At 37.3% G+C, this 27,998-nt stretch overlaps 1 protein-coding gene across 10 annotated transcripts in view; it reads left to right on the forward strand.

Moving 5' to 3' along the window:
• CCDC85A (coiled-coil domain containing 85A) overlaps positions 1-26,972 on the forward strand; it is a 228,134-nt gene extending 201,162 nt beyond the window's left edge. For 2 of the 10 annotated variants that reach the window (XM_027555343.1, XM_027555342.1), the window contains exons 4-7: positions 11,764-11,898; positions 14,967-15,086; positions 18,583-18,681; positions 23,161-26,972. In XM_027555343.1, coding sequence (XP_027411144.1) covers positions 11,764-11,898; positions 14,967-15,086; positions 18,583-18,681; positions 23,161-23,250 — 444 coding nt within the window. In that variant the 3' untranslated portion in view covers positions 23,251-26,972. Of the gene's footprint in view, positions 1-11,763; positions 11,899-14,966; positions 15,087-18,582; positions 18,682-23,160 lie in introns of those variants that run through there. The other 8 variants (XM_027555344.1, XM_027555345.1, XR_003513354.1 and 5 more) reach the window with 8 other exon arrangements.
• Positions 26,973-27,998: the final 1,026 nt, after the last annotated feature.

A 27,998-nucleotide genomic window follows, 5' to 3' on the forward strand; every position in this document is an offset into this window, starting at 1 on the left:
TGATCCAGCGGATGTTGGGAATTTGATCTCTGGTTCCTCTGCCTTTTCTAAAACCAGCTTGAACATCAGGAAGTTCACGGTTCACGTATTGCTGAAGCCTGGCTTGGAGAATTTTGAGCATTACTTTACTAGCATGTGAGATGAATGCAATTGTGCGGTAGTTTGAGCATTCTTTGGCATTGCCTTTCTTTGGGATTGAAATAAAAACTGACCTTTTCCAGTCCTGTGGCCACTGCTGAGTTTTCCAAATTTGCTGGCATATTGAGTGCAGCACTTTCACAGCATAATCTTTCAGGATTTGAAATAGCTCAACTGGAATTCCATCACCTCCACTAGCTTTAATGACTCAATAAATAGTTGAGTACCTACTAATTACAGAGTACACAGACACACAATTAAAGCATTTACACAACTACTTCTGAGATGATAGAGGAAAAACCACTGTCCTGCACATTGATTTTTATTATCCATTAACATATTAAGTTTATTGAGCAACTTCTATGTGGAGATAGGGTGCTGGTCATTGTGATTATATAGATAATAAAAGCAAAATGCAGCGACCTTAAGGAGCTCCAAGATACATGAAATATTACTATCAAATGGGATAGGGCTATGAACAAGAGTCTTACCAGCTCACTTTGCAGTGAGTGGTCAGGGTAATTATACCCTCTGTCAAACCATGAAAGTAGAGTCCCCATGATCATGACTTGTTCATCAGAGCCAGGATGGAAGCAAGCTTTTTCAACACCCGTTCTAGAATAAGAGAAAGAATATGAATAAATATAAAGGAACCAGAATCAAGAGAGTGACATCCTGGATCACACCAGTATGGAGTAAGAAAAGCATGGGATCCAGAAGACTATCACTGGAACTGCAAACCCAGAGAGCAGAAAGCTAGAATAGGAAATAGATTACTTTCTTGATAACTCTGTTGAGCTGGAACCCTATTGTATTTCATTTATACCGTGACTTACACAGTACTCCAAAGTGAGTTGCTAACAATTCTCAACAAATTCATTAGGTGACTTCATCAAATCTCAAATCACAAAATCTTTGGGGTTTTACAGCTACAAGCTTTATGTAACTGTTGTGGCCACAATTCTGGGTCTGGAGTGGACAAAGTCCTTGGGCCCAAAGCTGATGTTCACCTCGTATGTACCAGTTCTTCTGCATCAGTTATTAACATGCTTCTATTCTGACCTCCCCAAGCCCCTGGGTCAGTCTTGATGCTCCCTAGGATCTACAGGATCTCCTTGTAGCCCAGGAGCTAAAGGATGAGTACCTGGAACAGAAGACCTTCAGGGCCCCAAGCCAAAAAGAAAAAAAAAAAAGTCACTACGAAGTATAAATTACTGAGAACAAGCGCCAGGCCAACAGTTCATGTCTTAATGGATATTATCATATAGTAGAAGCTCATATGAGCTACTCTTAATAATCTTTTAATTGACAGCACTTAGGAGAGGCCTAACACGTAGCGGGGGCTTAGTAATTGAGAGCTGTTATGATTCAGATTCACCCTCAGGAGTCTTCTTCCTACTGAGGAGACAAACATGTCAACAGACTTCGCTACATCTAGAGAGAGTGGTCCGTGTTCTGGTCCAGTATTCTCTGATTGCTCTCTGCCTATCACAGCATGTTCTCATCTGCCCTGGGATGTTGTTTCATGTGTCAGAGCCCTCATTTCTATTTGTGGGCAATTTTATTCTTTCTTGGTATGACTACTTAATGTTAATGGCAGAATCTTTACCTTTTGTTTTGCTAAGTAAGATTCATTTTCTCCCATAATGTCCACAGAGCACCTCTGCCAGTTTTACTCTCTGTGGGATGGATGTCTCTGTTTTCAAGGTGCTGCAGAGTGCTGTCTCTCTCCACTCTGACAATTCTTTGTCCTCTGGACTGCTGCCCTGAGCCTGCCCATTCTGTGGGCTGTTTCTGCTAGTGTTATTACAGTAGGATGTATCAGGTATTTTTAATAATATTCCTTTTGTTAGAAAGAGTAATTTGCTTATGGGGGGTTGGAAATAAGGATGTCTTTATACTTAGATCACTTGAGGTCTTAAGCTCAGAGAATTTCTTTTAAAATCATCACAGGCTCCATCACAGTCTTGTGGGCAACTTGTCTTCACACACAAAATGCAGAGATTCCCTAGATTCACTACATCAGGATTTCTCAACCTGAGCACTATTGACATGTGGGGCTGGATAATGCTGTTGTAGTGGGCTGTCCCTGTCCTGTGCATTGTCAGATATTCAGCAGCATCCTTGTCCTCTACCGACTAGATTCCCATAGAAACTGCCCAGTTTTGACAACTAAAAATAACTGTAGGTCTCTTTGCCAAGTATCTCCTGCTGGGGGCCAAATCACCTCAGGTTGAAAACTGCTCTAAATAATAAACATGTGAAAGTAGATTGACAAACAAGTTATAAAATGTGTTGACAAGCAAAGCTAAAACATTTGTGATAATGACAGCAATTACTTAGCACTTACTGTGGGCCAGGCATTGTTGTAAAGCTCTTTTCATGTAAGTAACCAAACCTGTAGACTGACTTTCCATTGTAGCATTACTATCCACATTTTATAGACTAGGAAACTGAGGCACAGAGAGGTCATGCCACTGCTAAGTGTCAGCTTAAGACTCTGAACCTAAGCATTGTGATCCTATAGTCAACAATACAAACTTACTGTGCTTTTCTTGCAACGAAAATTTATTGGAATGGAAATGTACTTGGCATCATATGGAATATTATCTTTGGTAGGTGCTTAGTAAATATATGTGAAGTGAATAAATGAATATCTGAATTATCTAGGAAATTATTTAATATTTTAAAGTAGTATTGAATAGATTCTTTAATTTAAATAAGAAGTGCTTTTCTCTGAATACAGTCAACTATTGTCTATTAGACCAAAGCAGAGGGTCTCTTAGCATTTTTAAGTTTATTCTCGGGAAATCTCTTCTTATCTGAGCATTTGTTGGTGTGCTGTTGCAGTATTGCAATATGTCAGAATGAAGACTGATCAAACTGAGCAAAATATTATTTTCCAAAGCATCTGCTCTTGCCATATAATAAGGAAAAAGAGAATTCATCCTCACTCTTAAACTAGGTATGCATTCTCATGAGGTATGAGGCACACAGTTTGATAGTTTGACCTAGCTTCAGGATTTATAAAAAATTAAAAATCTTTAACTAACAGGAAACCACTTTAGCCGATCAATCTTCAGGCTTTCATAGTTGGCTTTCTATAATAGGTAAGGGGGCTGGGCTCTAATGTTTGTTACAAATGCATTACATCTGATTTATATCAAAGTGGGAAGCATGTATTTATGATAAAATATAAAAACACAATATTGTCCTATTCTTGTTAAAGACTTTTTAAAAATGTACTTCTATGAGGCAAAAGACTGGAAGCTTCTAGAGTGTCAGTTAAATATAATTTTATTAAAACTAGTAAAATATAACCATAAAATAGCAAGAAGATAATCACAAAAGCTTTATCTTGCTAGTTCTCTTAAATCTCACATTGTGAATTGCAATAATTTTCTTCCAGGACCATAAGTAATAAGTATTCTGGGACCATAAGTATTTTCTTTTTGTTTAGATGATCTTTTAAAAATTTCATGGTTTCATATTTTTTCCTTAATTTTGAAGGTCAGTTATTTTAAGGACAATAATAGAAAGTATCCCAAATTTACAGATATCGTGTCATAAAAAATGGGTAGTATGGACTTCCTGATGGCCCAGTAGTTGGGACTCCGTGCTTCCATTGTAAGGGGTGTGGGTTCAATCCCTGGTTGGGGAACTAGGATCATGCATGCATAATTACATATCTTTTGTATACATTCATCCATCAGTCAGCACTGAGGTTGTTTCTGTATCCTGGCTATTGTAAATAATGCTGCTATGAACATTGGGGGGTATCCTTTTGAATTAATGTTTTTGTTTTCTTAAGATATATATTCAGGAGTGGAATTGCTGGATCCTATGGTGGTTCTCTTTTTAGTTTTTTAAAGAACCTCCATACCATTTTCCGTAGTGGATTCATCAATTTACATTCCTAGCAACAGTGCACAAAGGTTCCCTTTTCTGCACAGTCTCACCAGTGTTTAGTTGCGGTCTTTTTGATGATAACCTTTCTAACAGATGCGAGCAGGATGACCTCTTTGTGGTTTTGATTTGCGTTTCTCTGATAACTAGTGATGTTGAGCATCTTTTCATATGCATGTTCACCAACTGTGTGTCTTCTATGGAGAAATGTCTATTTAGGTCTTCTGTCCATTTCTTAATCAGTTTTTTTTTTTGATACTGAGTTTTATGAGCTTTTAAAACTCATATATATGTGAGTTATATATATATATATATATATGAGCTTTAGATATATATATGAGTTTTAAATATTTTGAATATTAACTCCTATTGGGCATATCATTGCAAATATTTTTTCCCATTATGTGTCTTTTCATTTTGTCAATGGGTTCCTTTGTTGTACAAAAGTTTTTAAGTTTAATTAGGTCTCATTTGTTTTTGTTTCCTTTGCCTTAGGAGACAGATTCAAAAAACATTGCTGATTCATGTCAAAGACTGTTCTGCTCATGTTTTCATCTAGTGTTATGGCATCTGATCTTACATTTAGGTTTTAATACATTTTGAGTGTATTTGTATATATGGTGTAAGTAAATGTTCTAATTTCACTGTTTCACATGTAGCTGTTCAGTTTTTTCCAGCACCATTTATTGAAGAGACTATCTTTTCCCTGTTGTATGTTATTAACTCCTTTGTCATAGATTGATTGACCATAAGTATGTGTCTTGACTTCTGGGCCCTCTATTCTGTTCCATTGATCTAAGTGTCTATTTTTGTGCCAGCATTATACTGTTTTGATTACTGTGGCTTTGTAGTATAGTCTGAATTCAAGGCACATGATAGCTCCAGTGTTGTTCTGTTTTGTCAAGATTTCTTTGGCTATTAAGTCTTTTGTGGTTCCATATAAATTTTAGGGTTATTTGTTCTAGCTCTGTGAAAAATGTCATAGATATTTAGATAGGGATTGCATTAGGACTGCAGATTCCTTTGAATAGTATGGACATTTTAACGATATTATTTTTTTCCCAATTCACGAACACAGATTATATTTCCATTTATTTGTATCATCTTCAATTTCATTCATCAGAATGTTATAATTTTCAGAGTACAGGTATTTTATCTCCTTGGTTAATTTTACCCCTGAGTAGTTTATTCTTTTTGATGCAGTTTTAAATGTGATGTTTTCTTGCTTTCTCTTTCTGATAGTTAATTATTAGTGCATAGACAAGCAACAGATTTCTGTGTATAAATCCTGTATACTGTAGCTTCACTTAATTTACTGGTGAGCTTTAATAGTTTTTTGGTGATGTGTAGGATTTTCTCTGTTTAGTATCATGCCATCTGACAGAGGATGAGATGGCTGGATGGCATCACTGACTCGATGGACGTGAGTCTCAGTGAACTCCGGGAGTTGGTGATGGACAGGGAGGCCTGGCGTGCTGCAGTTCATGGGGTTGCAAAGAGTCAGACACGACTGAGCGACTGATCTGATCTGATCTGATCTGCAAACAGTGACACTTTTTTTTTTTTCCAATTAGTATTTTTATTTCTTTTTCTTGTCTGATTGCTATGACTAGGACTTCCAGCACCATGTTGAAAAAAACTGGCAAGAGGGGACATCCCTGTCTTATTGCTCAGCTTAGGGAAAATGCTTTTAGCTTTTCACCCATTGATTATGATGTCAGCTATGATGACATAGCTGACAGTCAATGGACAGTCCTCCAGTCCATTCTGAAGGAGATCAGCCCTGGGATTTCTTTGGAAGGAATGATGCTAAAGCTGAAACTCCAGTACTTTGGCCACCTCATGCAAAGAGTTGACTCATTGGAAAAGACTCTGATGCTGGGAGGGATTGAGGGCAGGAGGAGAAGGGGACAACAGAGGATGATTGGCTGGATGGCATCACTGACTCGATGGACGTGAGTCTGAGTGAACTCCAGGAGTTGGTGATGGACAGGGAGGCCTGGCGTGCTGCGATTCATGGGGTCGCAAAGAGTCAGACATGACTGAGCGACTGAACTGAACTGAAAGTTAAATAACATGCAAAATACTAAATAAATACTAAATAGATAGAATACTAAATAAATGGAATACTAAATAATTTTCAGATTAACTATATATAATGTAGCTCAACAGTAGCTGATGAGTACCATAGCAGGGTCATTCATGCCTACTTTTTAGGAAAAAAATGAATTTGAATTTTTTGAAAACTGCAGAAAACAAAGCAAAATAGAATTCCTTAGAAAATAGGAAATGACTTTGTTAAGGTGGTTGGGAATTGTTCTCCCAATTCCTGGATAAAATTTGGGTGTCCCCACTTCAGGTTCTGAATTTGCCAGAAATCACTCCAACCAGAATTACTGATGATTTATATTCTATAAATCTATCTTCAAAAAAATAGCATGATTGACAACTGTAGAGCTATCAGAAAACCTTCATTATATTTTACTTGAAGGTCAAAAATGACGGCCAGTCCAGAATACATTTTTCCATGACCTGATTTAAAATAAGAAAGTTGCTGAAATGAGTAGAAAGTCAATAATCCTGATTCTAAAAGAGTACCATTTCCTTTAAAATGATAATAAAGTAGTTTATTCATCTGTGAAAATCTGGCTCATATCAGCTCAGTTCAGTTCAGTTGCTCAGTCATGTCCACTCTTTGCGACCCCATGGACTGCAGTGTGCCAGGCCTCCCTGTCCATCACCAACTCCCAGAGTTTATTCAGACTCATGTCCATTGAGTCGGTGATGCCATCCAACCATGTCATCCTCTGTTGTCCCCTTCTCCTCCCACCTTCAATCTTTCCCAGCATCAGGGTTTTTTCCAATGAGTCAATTCTTTGCATCAGGTGGCCAAAGTATTGGAGATTCAGCTTCAACATCAGTCCTTCCAATGAATATTCAGGACTGATTTCCTTTAGGATGGACTAGCTGAATCTCATTGCAGTCCAAGGGACTCTCAAGAGTCTTCTCCAATACCATAGGTCAAAAGCATCAATTCTTTGGCACTCAGCTTTCTTTATAGTCCAACTCTCATATCCATACATGACTACTGGAGAAACCATAGCCTTGACTAGATGGACCTTTGTTGGCAAAGTAATGTCTGTGCTTTTTAACATGCTGTCTGCTGCTGCTGCTAAGTCACTTCAGTCATGTCCGACTCTGTGCGACCCCATAGACGGCAGCCTACCAGGCTCCCCCATCCCTGGAATTCTCCAGGCAAGAACACTGGAGTGGGTTGCCATTTCCTTCTCCAATGCATGAAAGCGAAAAGTGAAAGTGAAGTCGCTCAGTCATGTCCGACTCGTAGCGATCCCATGGACTGCAGCCTACCAGGTTCCTCTGTCCATGGGATTTTCCAGGCAAGAGTACTGGAGTGGGTTGCCATTGCCTTCTCCGAATATGCTATCTAAGTTAGTCATAACTTTTCTTCCAAGAAGCAAGGATGTTTTAATTTAATGACTGCAATCACCATCTGCAGTGATTTTGGAGCCCCCTAAAATAAAGTCTGTCTCTGTTTCCACTGTTTCCCCATCTATTTGCCATGAAGTGATGGGACCAGATGCCATCATCTTAGTTTTCTGAATGTTGAGCTTAAAGCCAACTTTTTCACTCTCCACTTTCACTTTCATCAAGAGGCTCTTTAGTTCTTTTTCACTTTCTGCCATAAGGGTGGTGTCATCTGCATATCTGAGGTTATTGCTATTTCTCCCGACAATCTTGATCCGAGCTTGTGCTTCATCCAGCCTAGCATTTCACATGATGTACTCTGCATAGAAGTTAAATAAGCAGGGTGACAACATACAGCCTTTACTTCCTCCTTTCCCAATCTGCAACCAGTCTGTTGTTCCAAGTCCAGAACTAACTGTTGCTTCTTGAACTGCATACAAATTTCTCAGGAGACAGGTCAGGTGGTCTGGTATTCCCATCTCTTTCAGAATTTTCCACAGTTTATTGTGATCCACACAAAGGCTTTGGCATAGTCAATAATGCAGAAATAGATGTTTTTCTGGAACTCTGTTGCTTTTTTGATAATCCAGTGGATGTTGGCAATTTTATCTCTGGTTCCTCTGCCTTTTCTAAAACCAGATTGAATATCTGGAAGTTCACGGTTCATGTACTGTTGAAGCCTGTCTTGGAGAATTTTGAGCATTACTTTACTAGTGTATGAGATAAGTGCAATTGTGTGGTAGTTTGAACATTCTTTGGCATTTCCTTTCTTTGGGATTGGTATTAATACTGACCTTTTCCAGTCCTGTGACCACTGCTGAGTTTTCCATATTTGCTGGTATATTGAGTGCAGCACTTTCACAGCATCATCTTTCAGGATTTGAAATGGCTCAATTGGAATTCCATCACCTCCACTAGCTTTGTTTGTAGTGATGCTTCCTAAGACCCACTTGGCTTCACATTCCAGGATGTCTAGCTCTAGGTGAGTGATCACACCATCGTGGTTATCTGGGTCATGAAGATCTTTTTTGTATAGTTCTTCTGTGTATTCTTGTCACCTCTTCTTGATATTTTCTGCTTCTGTTAGGTCCATACCATTTCTGTCCTTTATTGTGCCCATTTTTGTGTGAAATATTCCCTTGGGTATCTCTAATTTTCTTGAAGAGATCTCTAGTCTTTCCCATTCTGTTGTTTTCCTCTATTTCTTTGCACTGATCACTGAGGAAGGCTTTCTTATCTCTCCTTGCTGTTCTTTGGAACTCTGAATTCAAATGGGTATATCTTTCCTTTTCTTCTTTGCTTTTTGCTTCTCTTCTTTTCACAGCTATTGTAAGACCTCCTCACAAAGCCATTTTTCTTTTGCATTTCTTTTCCATGGGGATGGTCTTGATTCCTGTCTCCTGTACAACATCATGAACCTCCATCCATAGTTCTTCAGGCAATCTTTCAGATGTAATCCCTTGAATCTATTTGTCATTTCCACTGTATAATCAGGGATTTGATTTAGGTCATACCTCAATGGTCTAGCGGTTTTCCCTACTTCAATTTAAGTCTGAATTTGGCAATAAGGAGTTCATGATCTGTGCCACAGTCCACTCCTGGTTTTGTTTTTGCTGACTATATGGAGCTTCTCCATCTTTGGCTGCAAAGAATGTAATCAATCTGATTTCAGTATTGACCATCTGGTGATGTCCATGTGTAGAGTATTCTCTTGTGTTGGAAGAGGTGTTTGCTATGACCAGTGTGTTCTCTTGGCAAAACTCTATCGCCCTTTGCCCTGTTTCGTTCTGTACTCCAAGGCCAAATTTGCCTGTTACTCCAAGTATTCATTGATTTCCTACTTTTGCATTTCAGTCCCCTATATAATGAAAAGGACATCTTTTTTGTGTGTTAGTTCTGGAAGGTCTTGTAGGTCTTCATAAAATCGTTCAGCTTCAGCTTCTTCAGCATTACTAGTTGGGGCATAGACTTGGATTATCGTGATATTGAGTGGTTTGCCTTGAAAACGAACAAGAGATCATTCTGTCATTTTTGAGATTGCATCCAGATACTGCATTTTGGACTCTTTTGTTGACTATGATGGCTACTCCATTTCTTCTAAGGGATTCTTGCCCACAGTAGTAGATATAATGGTCAGCTGAGTTAAATTTACCCATTCCAGTCCATTTTAATTTGCTGATTCCTGAAATGTCGATGATCAGTCTTACAGTTTCTTGTTTGACCACTTCCAATTTGCCTTGATTCATGGACCTGACATTCCAGGTTCCTATGCAATATTGCTCTTTACACCATCGGACTTTGTTTCTATCACCAGTTTCATCCACAACTGCGTGTTAGTTTTGCTTTGGCTCCATCTCTTCATTCTTTCTGGAGTTATTTCTCCACTGATCTCCAGTAGCCTATTGGGCACAATCGACCTGGGGAGTTCATCTTTCAGTGTCTTATCTTTTTGCCTTTTCATACTGTTCATGGGGCTCTTGAGGCAAGAATACATATATTGCCCCCTTTTATGAGATTAATCCTCTACAATCTGTATTGAGTATGTTTAAAAAGAACCTTTTACAAGATACTGAAAAATGTTGCTATTGCACGTTGTATCAACTTTCTGGAAATGAAAATAAATGACTGCTCCTTCCAGCAAGGCCTCTAACTGGTCATAGATATTACCTTAGATTTCATGGTTATTGTAATAAGTTTTGTTACAGTGGAGAGGCATTGGGATTTAATCTCACTACACATTAAATACAGATGAAAGAAAATTTTATGTTTTATTTGGTTGTTGGATACAAAAAAACATGAAATCTGTGAGATGTTTAAGTCTTGGAGAGAACCAAATTTAGAATATAGAGCTCATTTGTAAAAAAAATCTTCATTCATTGCTAATGATCATCCCAGGAACAAAACTGTGCAGATTGGGATAGGGGGTGACTTTTCAGCCATCCACCATATTATAAATTGTTGGATAAATCTTTATAATGGAAATAGACACTGACAGATGATTACTGAGAGAGCAAAGTTTAAATTAGTGTTGATTGAGGAGATATTCATTGTGGTCCAACTGCAAATATATAATTTTCTCTGCTATATGTGAAGAATATGTGTGACTTTCTTTCTTAATAGGTAACTTGTACTTATTTTGTAGACTCAGAATAAAATTTTGTGAGTACCAAATGCTGGTCGACATTGCTCCCTTTCTGATTTCACTTCTGACCATGGTATATTTTCTTTATTGTTCAGCCTCCAAAAGTCTGAGAAAAGTAAAAATTAGACCAGTGCTGTTCACCGTAAAGCAAATAACAGATTAATGAGAACTAACAAATTATTTTCTCATTTTAAGTCTCCTAAAATTAACTTAAATATTTGTACACTGGAATTTTTAGACTACATTTGCAAGTTTTCTATATTTCAAAAATTGTTTATTCTTTAGGACATAGCATTCTTAGAAGGTCTTAGTGAAAGCTGGCAGGGAAAGGAAATTATGGACAGATGAGTTAATTTTGTTTCTGATCATTTTAATAAAATTAGTTTGGTCATTGAAAAAACTAAAATTTAGGGATGAAAACTCTTTTTATTTTCTTTTTGTGTCACTTATATGATAGCTCTAGTTACAACCAGTACAGAAACTTGGGAAATGACTGATTAATAGAAATTTTGATAATTATGTATATGCCCCATGTAAAATAGTTTTTTGCAACAGTGATCTCTGAGTTCATTATATACTCTTCAGTGTATAGAAATTTTGCTGAGAATTTGATGCAGTGTCAGTTTTTATGAATATGAATATATCTACCCAACGTGTGTTTCTTAACATAAGGTCTGAGTGCTCCCAACTACATTTAAATAATTTCTAAGTTCTGAAGATACTGGTTTAAATACTTAGAAGACCTTATGTTAATTCTCTATTTCTCACAAATAAAACCAACAGAATTAAGTTGTATAAATAGCTTCCTTTTTTTTTTGGTAGAATTTTGGCATTATCATCTATCTCTTTTTGATAGCTTGAGAATTAGTTATACCTCTGCCCAAAACTTAAAAAAAAAGAATCAATATTAGCTCTTACATACAAGACTTCACTGAGTTTTTAAATGTTCTCCCTTGTTAGAGGTGCATGTTACAGCTTGCCATTGTGGTCATTGTGGTTCATTTCATTAAGCTTCTTGTTCTATCTGCTTTCTTGAGACTTGGGAAACAGCATTTTTCTGAGTGATTGTACTATATTGTTCCAAATATAAGGCCACCCAGAATAGAAGGCAACCTCCAACTAGAAACAGCTCAAATATGGAGAAAGGCTGGGGGCCCAGAGCCCGGCGGGTCTTGCAGTGGTGGCAAGGGTGCCGAGGAATAGGACGATGCCTGCCCACTCTCCCGGTGAGTGAAGATGAGTCAGCTACTGATTTGCTTGTGCGTAACCAGATGGATTCTGTTGCTAGACGAAAAGTTATACTGGGGGGAGAGAACAAGTCTGCACACATGAAGGAAAGTCATTGTGTGTCCAGATCAGGGGAGGGAAGGCGGGAATAGAGTCTTTTATCTTCTGAATAGTTACCTTCAGTGCTTTTCCCCCTGAACCTGGGGCTGAAAGTTGAATAACCCCAAACATTGAAGAAGGAGAAAGGTACCTACACCTTTTTTTTGAAAAGGGATTGTCAGTGACCATGAAAATGAACTGTTAGACACCACCAGAAGTGTCAAGACCAGCTTGGAAAATTATTCCTTGCCCTTTCAAACTGACCGCTGACCCAAGCGGTGGTGTGTGCACTGTGTGTGGTCATGTGTGGCTTTAAAACAAGCAACCCCAAAGCTGGGACTCTCATTTCCAATTTCAGTAAGATTTTTTTCTTTTTAAATTCCCAGTCTCCTGAGTCAGCCAAGATACAATTTAAATAAGCAGGCTAAATCTTATTGAAATAAACTCCAAGGGACTCTTTTAAAATATTTTTTGTGCTAGTATTTTACCCAGTAGCATATTTTAAAAAGTACTTTAGTGAAAACATATTATTCAACTGAGACTATGTATTGATGGAGCCCAGAGCCTAGAGAAAGCCCAGATAAAACTCTACCAATCAGCACTAGAAATCTAAAGTTTTATTTTATAGTAACTAAATGAGATGTGACAGAAAGAATGAGGTGCTTGTTTCTGTTATAATCAAGAAAACTATTTAGCATCTATTAGTGTACAACTTAACCTGCATTCAGTAACCCTTGCAGCTACACGAAAAACTACATGAAATATGAAACTTTACCTTTCTAATGATGACTAAGTCCATGGCTTGCAAAGCAGATTTGAAGTAGAGCTTGAATCCGTGAATAAGTTGCCTGCCACCACCTCTTCCTCCTTCCCTCACCTATGTAGCTTCCACTGTAGCTTTTGTGATGATGATGGTGGTGAAACTTCTTTAATAAAAGGGTATGTCTTTCTGAGTAGGCAGGACTGTCCTTAAGTCTAAACAATGCTAAATTGCCCAAAGAATGTGGTTTAGGGAAGCTACTTATCATTGATTTCAGAAATTCTCTTAAACCAAATTACCCTGAAAGATAGAGGTCCTGTGCCCAAGGGCAAAGAAGCTAGAATTGGACATGCCTACCACATTTTGTCAGATCTGGGATTTGAAACAGGCTGGGCAGAAAAGGAAGAATTTGCAGGGTGTTTGTTCCAGAAGGGGAGGGATCTTGCCTGACAAGTTAGATTACCATTCAGAGGAAACAGCACTGCAGTGGTGGAGCCCAAATGAGACGTGGATGTGAATTCTGTATAACCTCAGAAACCTTTTCCGAAGAGTTCCTAAGGGTGGTACCTGTAAGGAAAGAGAATAGTAGAGAACCAGAGCTTTTCAGGGAAGAACTTCCTTTAGTTCCTCATTTGTTTTGGAAATATTTGATTTCTACAAAGGAAGAGAATGTCCAAATTTGGTGGTTGGATGGGGGGCATGTGCCTGTTATTAATCATCTTTAAACTTCATATAGATTACTTTCTATTATTTGTTTTAGGTACTCTATGATTGATATGATTCAAATTACAACAAAACAAACCTTATATTTTTTTCCCAGAGCGGGTTGGGCTGTGACAATTGTATGTCCTATGTCATCACCTGCTATTAATTGCATCATTAATTTCAGTGGCAAACAGAAGCTGGAAGGTCACCTAAATGTCATAATCCATGGCTTCCTCTCCCTGTTGGCTAATGAGGGTGGGGGCAGGACCTGACCTGATTGCATAGGAAAGAACATGGCCTCAGTTGGCTTGTGAGATGGCAAGGACAGCCTTCAGGGACATATAGATAGAAAGGACAGTGACGAGGGAATGGATAAGATATTCCCAATTCATTATAAATGATAATCTCTGTAAAAATCAATAGCAAGAGTTAATTTCTCTGCAGTTAGCACGGTTTGTGTAAAACCCATACCTGTAACTGTTGCTGTGCTCAGCTTCTCCCACCCATCCCTAAAATGCACAACACAGAAGCGCTCCTGTGGATGCTAGAAAATTAATGTCCCAGATCACTGTTGTTTCTTCCTACCAAGAATCCACACATGCTGCGCCTTCCATGGCTCCTTCTCAGGGGATTAGATTCATAGGGTCAAGTTAAAGGGAACAGTTATTAATCTAGTAGGTATGAAAAAATCTGCAGATTTGTTGATGGATAGAAATTAAAATCTCTCAGACCCTAAAAACAGGAAAATTCCCATTAGATTGTTTTTGCTAGGAGGGTAGATCACTGATGTTCTTTTTCTTTCCTGATCCATTAATATTTTTCCTAAGGAGCCCTGGAAAAAGTGACATTTTTACTTTTTCCCATTTCCTGTATGGGCGACTGTGACTTTTGCAGGTCAAATTAATAATGCCCAGGTTCTGACTTCTCAGCAATTCAGTTGAAAAGTCACTAAACTACAAATTTATAATTTGCAATCTGTTTTTTTTTTTCATTTTTTAAAAGTTCATAAAATAAGAGAATTCTTGAAGAAAATGTTGCATATGGTTAAATCTCTTTGGGAAATGTTCCGCCATAGGTAAGGGACACCATTTCTCCAATGTGATGTATCTGCATTTTCTGAGACATATGGAATATGGCATTTGTCATGCTGAGTGAGCATTTTAACTCAAATGTGGAGTAACTCACAAATTCCCTACTCTTGAGTATCTTTAAGTTTCAAAAATCATTCTTAAAATGTTCTTAATGGGCATTCCTTAGGGGGCATTGCTCTCTTCAGTAAATCAGAGCTGACATCTGGAAATGCATAGAGATGGCTCTTGGTTAGCTTTTTTTTTGCTGGTCAAGCAGCAAGTGTATTCCAATTAACAGGTTGATAGCATCTTATGACAGGCTAGGGAAAAAAAGGCTAATTCTCATTTGGCAGTGAAATTGAATATTGAATGACATCTCTTCAGTTATAAACGACTTTTGTTTTAATAACAAAGTTGTTGATTTTCTACTAAGGGTTCTTTTAGGTTGTCATCTGGGGCTGATGGGAGTAACAGTTCACCCAACTCTCCAGCTAGCTTCAGTGGACATACCACACCTTCTCAGCAGCCTGAACCCGTGGTACACTCTCTTAAGGTAACCAACTGTGTACAACCATTTCTTCAGTACTTCAGTTGTGTTGTGGCTTGTTCACTATAGTCTGGTAATCCTCACGGTCTCGTTTTAACCATAGATACTTTATTTTTTGACCCCTATGGTATACTTTTTTTTTAATATTAAGTTTTGAAGAATGATTTTAATTTTATAAACTAATAGTGGGTTTGAGTACTTATGGTTGAATTGAATCTCTAATTTTATCATTTTGTTTTGAGTAATGTGATTCATATCTATCTGCATTGAAGTTGAAGTCTGATGTGCATGTATGTGTAAAATATTGTTACAGGTATTTTCTGTGCAATGTTTGTAGCATGGACGTCTTCAAATACAGGAACTTAATAGGTAGCCAAAATAACGAAGGATACCATATTTTTCTTTTTGCAACTGAAGTACGTTGTGCAACTTACTAAAAAAAAGTTTTCAAATAAACAAAAGCCTACTCTGTTCACCACTAAATAGAAATTAAGTCTTCAAAGTCTAGTTAATGCCTCTTTATAGACTATAGAAAATAGACATCTGGTCTTATTCATAAAGATATATTATTTTTGGCTTATAATTAAGATTCTGAAATAAAGAAAGATGTGGCTTAAATTTATAGTTTATTTTTTTTACCAGTAATGAGCTTTCCAATAAGTAAAATTAATAATATGCAATATGAATATTTACCTAAGAAGAAACTGCAGGCAATAAAAATCATATTAAAACCTGAGACAATTCCTTGAAATTTCATCAGCTCCAAAGTATAAAACACTGTCCTCCAAATTATCTCTAATTCCTAACATGTTGTACAGAGTCGGACATGACTGAAGCGACTTAGCATGCATGCATGCGTTGGAGAAGGAAATGGCAACCCACTCCGGTATTCTTGCCTGCAGAATCCCAGGGACAGAGGAGCCTGGTGGCCTGCTGTTTATGGGGTTGCACAGAATCGGACACTACTGAAACGACTTAGCAACAACAGCAGCAGCCTTGACTAAACCTTTCTGAGCCATAACGTAGGTAGAGTGCTTCGGTCCTGCTTTTGCCACATGGATTTCACAACTTTTCTAAAGTTGTTTTGGTTTCAGAATGATTTATCCACAGGCTGATGAGGCACTCTTATGCAGGGGGCCACACTGTCCTTGGCATGCAGAAAAGCAAAGAAGTAGATGAGAACTTCAAAATATTTACTTGACTTGAGGATGATTGTTTTAGCAGTTGATTTAGCTCCCTCATTACATTTTGCTGTAACTTAGATGAAATGAGTGTGCTTCTCCCAAGCACTTACAGATTGCTGATAAGGGGAGGTGGTAGCACTATGCTGGGGGCCAGTGGCAATGAACTTGGTGTTTCCTGTTTCGATTGGGAAACGTCACAAAATGAACAACTGAGGGGAATTTGTGGGAAGGCACACCAGAATGAGGGGCCCTCCCTGCCCTTTGTCTGACAGCTGCTGGTTTATCAACTGGCTTGCTCTTAGCAACAGCATTTGGATACTGTTTAGTATGAACAGCATGCTAAACAAGCTGTTACTTGAGCATAAATCAGGCACTAGCAATCTGAAAGCACTTTAGAAATGGAAAAATGAAGGAGTGGCTTCAAGCCTGTAGTATTGGTATCTACACATGCTCCAGAAATGACACACTGCCCTGCTTTCCAAACTGAAGCCTGTTTCAGCCCATTGCCTTATTCAATGACAAGTGCAGTTGGAATCAGATCAGTGTAGTGGGTCACACTGCCATCTTTTCCTGGTTTCTCAGCGCAGCTGTGGTAGTATGGCCTAAAAGGAAGGGGAGGGCAAGGAAGAGCTCTTCAGTTTTCTCCAAATTCATACAAAATTTTGTCTTGAGAGGAAGATATTGTGTTATAATCAGAACACATTAAGTGTCCTCACTTGGCTGATGGGTAATGCTGAGCAACTAAAGCACCTTGATTGAGTAACTGGAGGCTCTTTGAATATAGAATGCATTTGCTTCCATGAGTTGAGACAGACATATGTGCAAGCATAGCCTCTGGGAAACGCATCTTTGGAATACCTCAACATAAAAAAAAATGTAGCCTCTTGACATGTTTTGTTTTTAAAAGGCTACCAATCTAGAGCTGATTTATATCATTTTTTTCTGTTCTGAAAGTAGTAGTTGAAACAGTGGCTCAGTTTCTCATCTTCTTGTAAAGTTTTAAAAATTTCTAAACTTTAACTCCATGGTCATAGTTTGGGGGAAAGAGTTGTAAATCAACGAGAGGAATTAGTCCACTTGAAATACGCCACATTTTTCTTGCTTTAAAATTCATAACTATTAATTGGAGCTTCACTTCATTTAGCAGAAATTAACTGATTTGAAGTACACGTCTCTCAGGTGCATAATAAATCGAATTTGTGGGCAAGTGAGCTTGTTCCAAGGAGTGCCTTAAGTTTTCTATGAATATTCATTGGGCATCATCAATAATTTCCTCTAAGTATAAAAAGAATGTGAACTGACTCTGTAGGGTTCTGCTTCAGGCCTTTAAGTGTGAATTCTCAGGTGACAGCTTTAGGTGTGGCCATCAGCGTTGACCGTGGCAGTAGAACCAAGGGGTTTAGCAGTGTTACAGTTCAGTCTGGATTATACAGGAGCTTTTAGGAAAAACATTTTTTTAATACTACATCAGTGATTTGATTTAGAAGCTGATGTAGAGAAAAATAACAAACAGCACTCAAGGCCAAAGTTTTGTCTTGTTTTGTACTAAATAGAGTATTGACATGAAACTTTTAAAGACATTTTGAACAGAATCTTATTCTCAATTCATTTAGGAATAATTTAGAGAGGTAGAATCTAAAATTGTTTAAAAACACCTCATTCTCAGATGAAAAATGAAAAATGCTTAGTGTTGCTCACATATTTTCACAACTGGGGAGCCATTGCTTCTCTTTGCTTTTGTCAAAGAGCTGTCTCCACAGTCCTGTCCTAGACACCAGGAACACACCCAGGCAAGGACTCTGAGGGCAGTAACGTTCATGTTAAAAGTTCTTATGGGTTCTGACGAGTTTCACCTGTCACTATTATCCTTTTTAGTCATTTTTTCTGTAGGCCGTGTCTACATATCATTTGGACTGTTGAGTAATATAATTAATTACATGCCAGTCTTTACAATGGAGCAAGATTTATTGACTATCTCCAAATGGTTGACAGTCAGCTTTATCTTAATGACCAAATTAACTAAATGCATCTAATTGTTTTGGACATGAATGAATTCAATTGACTATTAGTGATGCAGTAGATTGCTCTTAATGGCCATTTGAAAATCAAGTAGAATTGACTCCAGATAGCTTTCAGAACAATCAACTCTTTTAAAAGATTTTGCCATATACTAACCTACTCTGATATGCAGACATGGAAAAAAACTAAGGTTTTTTTTTTTCTTTTTACAAAGTGGAGCTCCTTGATGATTTTTATTCATAACTAACAAACTTTTTTTTTTCCATGTGAAATTTGCTTTTCTTTTTCAACAAATCCAGGTCTTGGATGTTCAGGAAACTATAGATCGTCAACAGGGTAAAGAGTATGAACATGACCTTAGTGAGACAGAAAAAGCTATAGTCAGAGAAATGTGCAATGTAAGTTTAATGTGCTTTATTGTGTATTCTGTGTTGAAAGCCTCATCATAGCTTAGATTTTGCTTCATGAATACCTACTTTTAAAATGCTGGCCAAATGCCTTTATTTTTTTATGTAAAAGTAAAACCAAACCTTGAGTTTCTTTAGTAAATGTTATTGTGGTATTTTTTAACACAATAATCATGTAAAATATGCAGGTGAGCAAGAATCGGCCAATTCTGTGTTCCAGAATGAACTGTGAAAGTTTCTGAACAATAAATTTCCTAAAATGTTACTAGTTTTGATAAAATAGATCAGTTTCCATTTCATAGTTTTCCTTAAAGAGCAGTGTTTAAAAACCTATGATAAACAAAGAAAACACAACCTTCTGCAGATTATTTGTAGCAATACTTGGGGAAAAAAAATCACCATCTTAATATTGGGTTGGCCATAAAGTTTGTTCTGTTTTTTCCATAGAAATTGGAGCGAACTTCTTAGCCAACCCAATAGGTAATATTTGCTAAGTTCTTCATTCATATGAGGTGTGCTTCATGTCATGCCCAGCAGTATCTCAAAATAGTAAGAGATAGATATGAACTTAAGAGATAAACACACAGAAATCTACCTATGAAATCACAGAAATACAGTGGGGAAAAAAAAAGAAGACATGCTATTTTCACAATGCTTAGCCTATGTAATTGTTATTGAGGTTTGGATTTGATTAATCTTAATTTTAATTTTTGAGTAATATGCTTTGGATATATCATTTAATCAAGAATATAATTTGTGGAATTTATTTAAAAACTAAGTAGAATATGATGGGGAAGACATTTGTTAAAAGCAAAAATTCATGGTCAGTTATTTTAAGCTTTGATTTGAATTGGTGTTCATTGTACTTTTATCCTTTGTTCATTAGGATATCAAAATTGCTTAGAAATACCCTTCAGCTTTAGGCTATTAGGACCAGGTATCTCCTTTACCTACCTCCCTGAGGCATTCCTAGAATCCAGGAAATGTTAAATAAGTCCCATGGGCATTTAGCGCTCTTGCCCCAGCACGTATAGTCTCTTGCTTGCCTGTAGTGGTGTCTTTCTTACATATCTGTTGTCTGTTTTCAAATGGTCATTGGTTCTAGATGTCATGATTTCCTAAATGTATCACTATTTGTCTTCTGTAGCTTTTTGTCTGTCCTTAAGCTTTTCAATTTGAACACCTGCCTCAGATAAATTTTAAAGTTCAAACATTAGGAATTGTAAAACTGGAAGGGACCATAGAAGGTCATATCTTCAGTGGTTCTCAGAGTCATATTGAGGCTCCTTCATAATTCAGAAGTCTGGGTTTCGCACCAGATCTTGGGCAATCGGGGTAGGAACTCTCATTTTATACTTGAAGAAACTAAGATTCTGAAATTAAGTTACTTGCCGCAAATTGTCCTCTAGTGAATAGGGAAGTCAGGCATATACCCAGATTTTCTCTGAGGACCAGCTCTTTCCACTTTCCCAATTGTAGTGAATCTAGGCACTTCCATTTTCTTTCTCAAGAATGAAAATCAATGTATCTTACAGAGGAAACCATCTCTATTGTGCTCAATGCCAGAATTTGTCTAAATAAACACAGGACTGTTTCTTGTCTCTTTTTTTGATGAAATATTTTTAGATATTAGAAAATTTATTTCATAGAGAAGGGACCCACTAATGAATTGGATCTTGATTAGTTTTGCATTGATCTTGATTTGCCTGTATTTCCAAAAATCCTTCAAAAGGACACACACAGTGGTAATTATTGTTGCCTTCAGAAAGCCAAGAGCTTTTTACCTTTGAAAGTTCTCTAGGGCATCTTTTCTGTTTTTGCCTTTGGTCACCGAAATTTGAGAAACAAAAAAAGTAAATTAGTTCAAATCTGATTGTTAGCACTGTTATATTTGGAAACTATTTAAAAGCCACAAGAAAAAAAAAGTGTTGATTTAAAATATTTATGTCACCATTGTAAGTTATATCCACATCAAGAACACATAGCAAATATTGGAGAATAAACAAAAATACAGTTTGTGGGACAGTTTCAAAATTTCTAAGCAATAATGTATATAAGATTATGAAACCTATTAGAGGAATTATGGGCTTTTACAATAATGTTACAGAAATGTAAAGCTTTCTCATAATGTGAAATCAGTTAAAAGACTCAGGTTTATATCCGTCTCTGGTATTCTTTCTGGAAATAGGTTAACATCTATACAGTCTTCCATTTTATAGATGTTAACAACCTTTCTTCACAGCACCATCATTTTGATTAGTAAGCATGTAGTGCTTCTAGTCTCTTCCAAGCTCTACCACAAAAATATACTGTTCTCCAAGAAACAGTATATTATCTATCTTTTTATAGTAATAGTTTTATCTTAGGTTTTTCTGTTTGGCCCTTGTCAGTTCCCTGAGAGCAGCTGAGATACTTGACTGGCCCTGCATCTCAGTAACCATTTCAGATACCCAACTGGTCAGCTCTCTTACTTATTTAACAAGTCACTACTCTGTGTCTGTCTTAGTGTCTTTGGCTTATTTCAAAGTTCTGTCTTCTCTGAGTTTCCTTTCACCATGTAATTTCAGGGTTAAGGCCCATTACATTCTACATTTGAATACTTGGAGAGGGAGTTGTATACAACACTTTGGAGTTGTAATCATCTAATTCCTTTTGTTCCTGATCATTTGAATCTATCCTTTGCTTCTAAACAAGACATCGAAGCATTCTGGGTAGATGTAATACCATTTAAGGGCTAGAAAGGGAAAGTCCATAGTGCCCGTTGGCTTCCTGATTCAGAATGTGTCCCTCTTCAGTCAGTGTATTGAGAAAGGACACTTCCCTAACAGCCTGAACCACTCACTGCTATGTATGCTCAGATGTGTCCGACTTTTTGCAACTCCATGGACTGTAGCTAGCCAGGCTTCTCTGTCCATGGGATTTCCCAGGCACAAATATTGCAATAGGTAGCCATTTCCTTCTTCAGGGGATCTTCCTGACCCAGGGATCAAATCCAGGTCTCCTGAATTACAGGTGGATTTTTTACCATCTAAGCTACTAGGAAATTCCCTCCCAAATATTTAAAGACCATAACTACAGCTCCCTTCAAATATGACAGGACATCTCTACCACATAGTAGTGTCTGCTAACACACAGAGGTGAATTGTTCCATAGGTTTCAAAATGAAGGTAGACAGACCCCTACATGCTTATGTGTTACTATGATTAGAAACCTGCTTCACTGGAATATCTGCTCTTTTAAAAGAGAAAACAAAGAAGTATTGATGAACCAGCTGGTTTATGTTCATTAGAGCAATGTAAATTTCTGTGGAAGTAGTCAATCTGATCATAATCCTAACAGTGAAACACTAAGAGTTATGACTGTTACTATGTGGTTTCTTAATGTAGTATATTGGTATATCATGGTTGGATTCAGTGGTTTTACTTGTTGTTAATCTCACCCTTTGCTATTGTCCCTTTAAAATAGCCTGATTTTTAACATATTTTTTTTAGTGACTTTTGAATTTATTCTTATCTTTCCCCTGCATCTGAATGCTTTCTGTTGTCGTAATCTGAGATATACTATTGGGTAGCTAAAATTTATGATAACTAAAGCCCCCATTCGGAGAAGGCAATGGCACCCCACTCTAGTACTCTTGCCTGGAAAGTCCCATGGATGGAGGACCCTGGTGGGCTGCAGTCCGTGGGGTTGCTAAGAGTCGGACACGACTGAGCGACTTCACTTTCACTTTTCACTTTCATGCATTGGAGAAGGAAATGGCAACCCACTCCAGTGTTCTTGCCTGGAGAATCCCAGGGATGGGGGAGCCTGGTGGGCTGCCGTCTATGGGGTCGCACAGAGTCAGACTGAAGCGACTTAGCAGCAGCAGCAGCAGCAGCAGCAGCAGCAGCAGCAGCAGCAGCAGCAGCAGCAAGGCCCCCATTCCACAGGGAAACAAGGGAAGTCAACGAGTGACCCTAAGGCTACTAGCTCAGGACTTTAAACCACTACAGACAGTGAAGCAGCTTTTATTCTTAGTTATTTAACATTTTGGTATTCCTCATTTTAGATGTATAATATAGGAACAAGGATGATTTTGCTCATGTATTCTTAACTACACATTAGAATCATGTTGACAGATTTAAAAAAAATAGACAACCCTACCTGTTTAAGAGTAATTCCTAGTGGACAGCCAGAGTTGAGGACCACTCTCATAACCAATGTAAGGTGGCCTATCATTTTGTAATTTTGACCCTGATTGCTAAAGAAGCATGGCACTCCTGTCTCTTGAGCAGTTCTCATGATTTAGAAACTTGCATCACATTTCATTTTATTTTTGAGCTCATTCGTGTGAATATTTTGTCTCTTGTCTTATATTCCTCTTTGTCCTTCGCATAGATTTCCCCCCTTAAAAAAAAACACAAAAACATACACACCTCTTTGTGGAACAGGACAATTAAGATGCTTACTCTTTTTCTTCTTTTTCTTAAGGTTGTATGGAGGAAACTTGGAGATGCTGCAGGTTCGTGTCCTGGAATTAGGCAACATTTGTCTGGAAACCAGTACAAGGGACCCATGTGAGATGTACTCTCTTTCAAACATGACATCACCACTGCCAGAGAGATAAGAGAGGAAAGAGTGGATTTCCACAGACCTGGAGCAATTGTACATTGCACATATTTTCCCTTGATAAAATTTAGTATGGCTAAAGTTGTATTTTTTGTCTCTCACTTTGATGTTCACTACAGTCCATCTCAAACAAGGTAGCTTTGAAAATCACCATTTTGGTTCCAATATTTTCATTAGAACTAAAATGTTTTTGACTCTTCAGATCTAAGATTGTAATGGGGAAACCTGCATGATTGGAAGAGTCCAGTAGAGCCTCAGCGGTTTTGATAGAATCGAATCATTGTATATCATGGTGGGAGTGTTCTACCATGTTGTTGAAGATAGCAAGTGGTTTCCAGCTTCCCAAGTTGGAGAGTTGGTCACCTATTATATTTTAGTCAATAAAATACTAGTTCCTGATGCATAATTAATTTGGATGCAAGATAAGGTTAGGTTTCTTGGATTTTGTTTTGACTTTTGAGGTACTAAAAATACCACATCAGTTTTCCTTACCAGCTAGAAGGGTAGCAGGACTTTGTCGAGTGCATTGTCAGAGTGCCATTTACTTAAATTGATCAAAGTAAATACATCTTTTCTTTTCATCTTAATGTATTATTCATGAAGACACATCTTGGGGACATATCAACCTCCATCTTCAGTGTATTCATTAATGTTAATATTAACAATTTCAATTAAAGAACAAGCAAACAATTTTTCTAAGTGTTTCCAGCTGTGAGATGTCAATTTCTACAATTTAGTTTCTAGACATGCTGTTATATTTAATAAACTTTCTGTAAACTTTAAAATATTGCACTGCATTTATGGAAAAAGCTTTCTTAGCCTACAGCAGCTATCTTAACGTTTTATGAAACTGACGCATGTCCTTCATTATTGAAGCTAAAAGCTCTTGTTCAGATTGCTTGAGATTTGAAAAGGAGGTGTGCTAGCTTTAGTTTTTCCTTATTTTTGGTATATATATATATATAAAGTAATAGACTGTGTGTATTGGAAATGCTATGATAGGTATTTTGTGTTTATTCAAATGCAATGATAGTTTCTTGTATGAATGTGCAAGAGGCCTGTGACCGAATGCTAACTTTATATTGTAATATAAAATTATAAAAGTAGGAATGCAACGATTCCCAGTTTTCTTCTAAATTACTCAGATTTGATTCATAGCAGATATTCTGTTGCTCTTGTTTTTAAGTGGGCTCATTATACATGTATTAATTGTCATTGGTGAAGGAATTGTTATACTTTTTTGAATGTTATTGTGATGAAAAGGCAATCCTATTCTCAGAAAATATTTATGAATTAATTTGCTATAGAATTATCTTTCTAATTATTGTAATTGGGTTACCATTTAAGCTTTTCTTTTAAAACGTTATATATTTTGAGAATATTATTAGTCTATAAGGGAAAATTGCTTGCTATATTTACACCTTTTCTGGAAAAGCTTTCATCCTTAAATTGTTGTATTCCTACACTCTGAAGACATTTAAAAAAAGTTTTGTGCCTGCAGTAGAACCTGCAGAAGCTAATACAAGGCACACTGGTCTTTTGACAAAATACTTGTGTAAATTTTGATACTGTATTAAAACTATTTTTTTAAAGTTCTAAAGTTAAAATTGAGTATCAAGTATATGTGTTCATCTTAGCAATGGTAATAAATTATTTAATCCCAGTGTTTTTTTCCTTCAGAATGTTTTCCCTAAATTGAGATTTTTCATAGTTGCTAAGTATCATATTGCTCATGTATGATGACAATAATGATAGAAATATAAAACAAAGGCATGTTTAAATATGCTCTTAAAGAGGGATTTCATATTTAGAGATTCCTTAATTCACTATTTTTTTTAGTATAATGTAGTTAAAAAGTTTAGAATGATACTTAAGAATATTTAAAAATTAGGTATCTTTTACTTTTAATTCATATAGATTAATATTAAACCTCCATTATTTATTATTAAAATACTAGTAGACAGAAGGATATAAACTAGAAGGGAAGTATTAAAGAAATGGAAAACTTTGGTGTCTCTAAGAGACTTCTGCATTTTTGAGGAAAGAATGACTTAAGGCGCAAGTCAGAGGACAGACATACTTCTTGGAAATCACTGTGGAACAAGGCTTCTTCCGCTTAGCATTAGTCCCTACTTTAAATGGCATAGTAGATGGACAGCTCAGGGTCTGAATCTTGCTACTGCCCAACATTTTTATCAGTAAAACTGAGTGATACCCTTCTTTTATGTGACCAGATTATTTATCTCATTTTCCCTGGAAAAAAAGGTTAATTTCCATATCTTGGTAGGTTACCTTTACCAGCCTTGAAGCTGTCAGTCTATCAGAATCTAAGCTTTTTATATTCATGCTTTATAAGTTTCTAGCACATGCTAAATGCACTAAAGAATATTTAGATCATATGTGGCACCCAGCAACATACTGACAATCTTATTCTTTAATTCAATGAACTTTTAAAGAATGTCTACCACTGTCACATGAATAAACATATTTCGGTTCCTTACTCACGATGTGACTGTTCAGGAAATACATGGAACCATAGTATCTTGGGTACCAGTAAGATCTTCCTTTATCCTTGAGACCTAAATAAGTTTCCCTCAAATACCCATTTTCGTGATCTTGAGGAAGTGCTACTTTTCCTCGTGACTTCTCATTTCCAGAGTTTTCACTCTATGGCAAGCTTTCTGTTGCCTCATCCTCTTTCACCTCAAAGACAAACTGATTCTGTTAGAAATCCTGTCACCCATTCTCGGAAAGGATCTGCCTACTTCAAGCTGGCTTATCAAGGTAAATTCCCAACAAGCTCGAGATACTTCTATGAGGAATTCATATATTTACTTCTGAAAGAAAAATTTTTCCATCTCATTATACAATTAAAGGACAATATATCAGACTGAACCATATGAGATTACCAATATTTGACCATCTCTGGATTATAAAAACAGCAATTTCATATGGTACAACTTTGTAAGATTAGTAGATTTTTGGTGGGATTAAATGCAGTACAGGCTAGTGTCAGCACGTTCAGCTGGAGCAGCATGCTTTACTAAGTGCAGCATTGAATAAAAGGCATTTGGCTTAGTGAGGCTGACTTTGGGGCAGCGAGTTCGGCATGTGACTATTATCAGCTTTGTGCGTTTGAACAACTTAACCTCATGGAGCCTCAATGTCCTGACATGCCTCATGGAGACAACATCTGAGTTACTCTAAGCTTCTTAGTAGTCTTCCTAGTTCCAAAGTTCAATGATCTTGACAGTTCACAAGAAACAATGGTGAGTCCTTTAAGATACTAGAGCCTAGACCTGTGAGCCATTTATACCATTAGGCTGGGGGAAGGGACAGTCTACCGCACAGAGATTCTAGCCGCACGTATGTACTTCCAGGCTCTGTCCTTTACATCGCATTCCGCCTGCCACAGGCCCTGTCATGACCAATCACAGGCTGTGATTTTGGAAATGCAGAAAAGGGGCATTTGTCAGATTCTCACAAAGGAAGAGTATGTTTGAAAAACAATTTACATAACCATTTCTTCTTTATTTTTCGTGCCACCACAGAAATGTTTGTGAATACTTTCACTTCAAAATGGCAGAATGAGTACATACTACTGCTTCTCCCTCTTGCCTTGATCCCTAAAAATGATGGAAAAGATACTTAATAAACTCATAATTCCAGTAGAACATGAAAAAAATAGTGTACTCTGTAGATCCTCAATTATGATGAATTCTTGAAAGAAGGGAAACAAAACATTATCTCATTGAAGAATGGATCCAAAATTCAAAATACATGATGGAGGGTATTGTTTAAGAAGGAGTCATGGCTCCAAGGATGTTAAACAAGGAAGAATTTGATACACCCATGGCATGGGATCCTGGGATAATTGGCAGTAGTCAGGCTTTTTGACTCCTGCATATAACCTCTCCCTCCCTAGCTCAGGCGGAGAACAAAAGAGATAGTTACTCCCAGGCCAGAATAGAGGAGAAACATGATTGAATCAGACACAGTGCAAAGTTTTTGGATTGGCAACACCCAGTAGAAAAGGGACCCTCTGTGTTCAGATCCTTAGCTAATGATACATCTTGCCTAAAAGATTGTCCCACCACTCCTTTGCACTTAGAGGCTAAAGTATCTCCCACACCCAGCATCCTTACCTCTTCTTCCAGCAAGTGGTAGAATAAACATAGCAGGCTAATATGGAAATTTCAATACTAAGATGCATATACCACCAAACACCACCCAACATTTCTCTCACTTTCTTCCATTTCCTTCTTCCTTGTCTTTCCTAGTTGTTTAGTTGCCCTATTTTATGAGTTTAAATGTTAAAGGTACCACAAAACCATTTGGAAGCAAGGAGCAATCATAAGTGAAGTGTAGTCTCATTTCACTGAAATTTCAGAATGTCTCTGTAAAACACAAGAGCCTCTCATTTTGTGGAAATGTTTCTCAGTTTTGATGCCCAAGTTATAATTCCATTTGGTCCTATTACCAAGAAGGCTTTCATTTTCTATTCTAGGACCGTTAGTTTTCTAGATCCTATTCTAAAGTGACAGCACACAATATACACCACTGTAATTGCCATGGCAACCGAATTCATATGCTAATCAGGAATGCAGGTTTAAAGAAGCACAAAGGGTCTGAAATTGGCCTTTGATTGTATGGGCCATTTTTGTGTATGGGCCAACCTGCATGGGCTTAATAACAGCATT

The sequence above is a fragment of the Bos indicus x Bos taurus genome, chromosome 11 (assembly GCF_003369695.1).
Source record: "Bos indicus x Bos taurus breed Angus x Brahman F1 hybrid chromosome 11, Bos_hybrid_MaternalHap_v2.0, whole genome shotgun sequence".
NCBI classification, from domain to species: domain Eukaryota; kingdom Metazoa; phylum Chordata; class Mammalia; order Artiodactyla; family Bovidae; genus Bos; species Bos indicus x Bos taurus.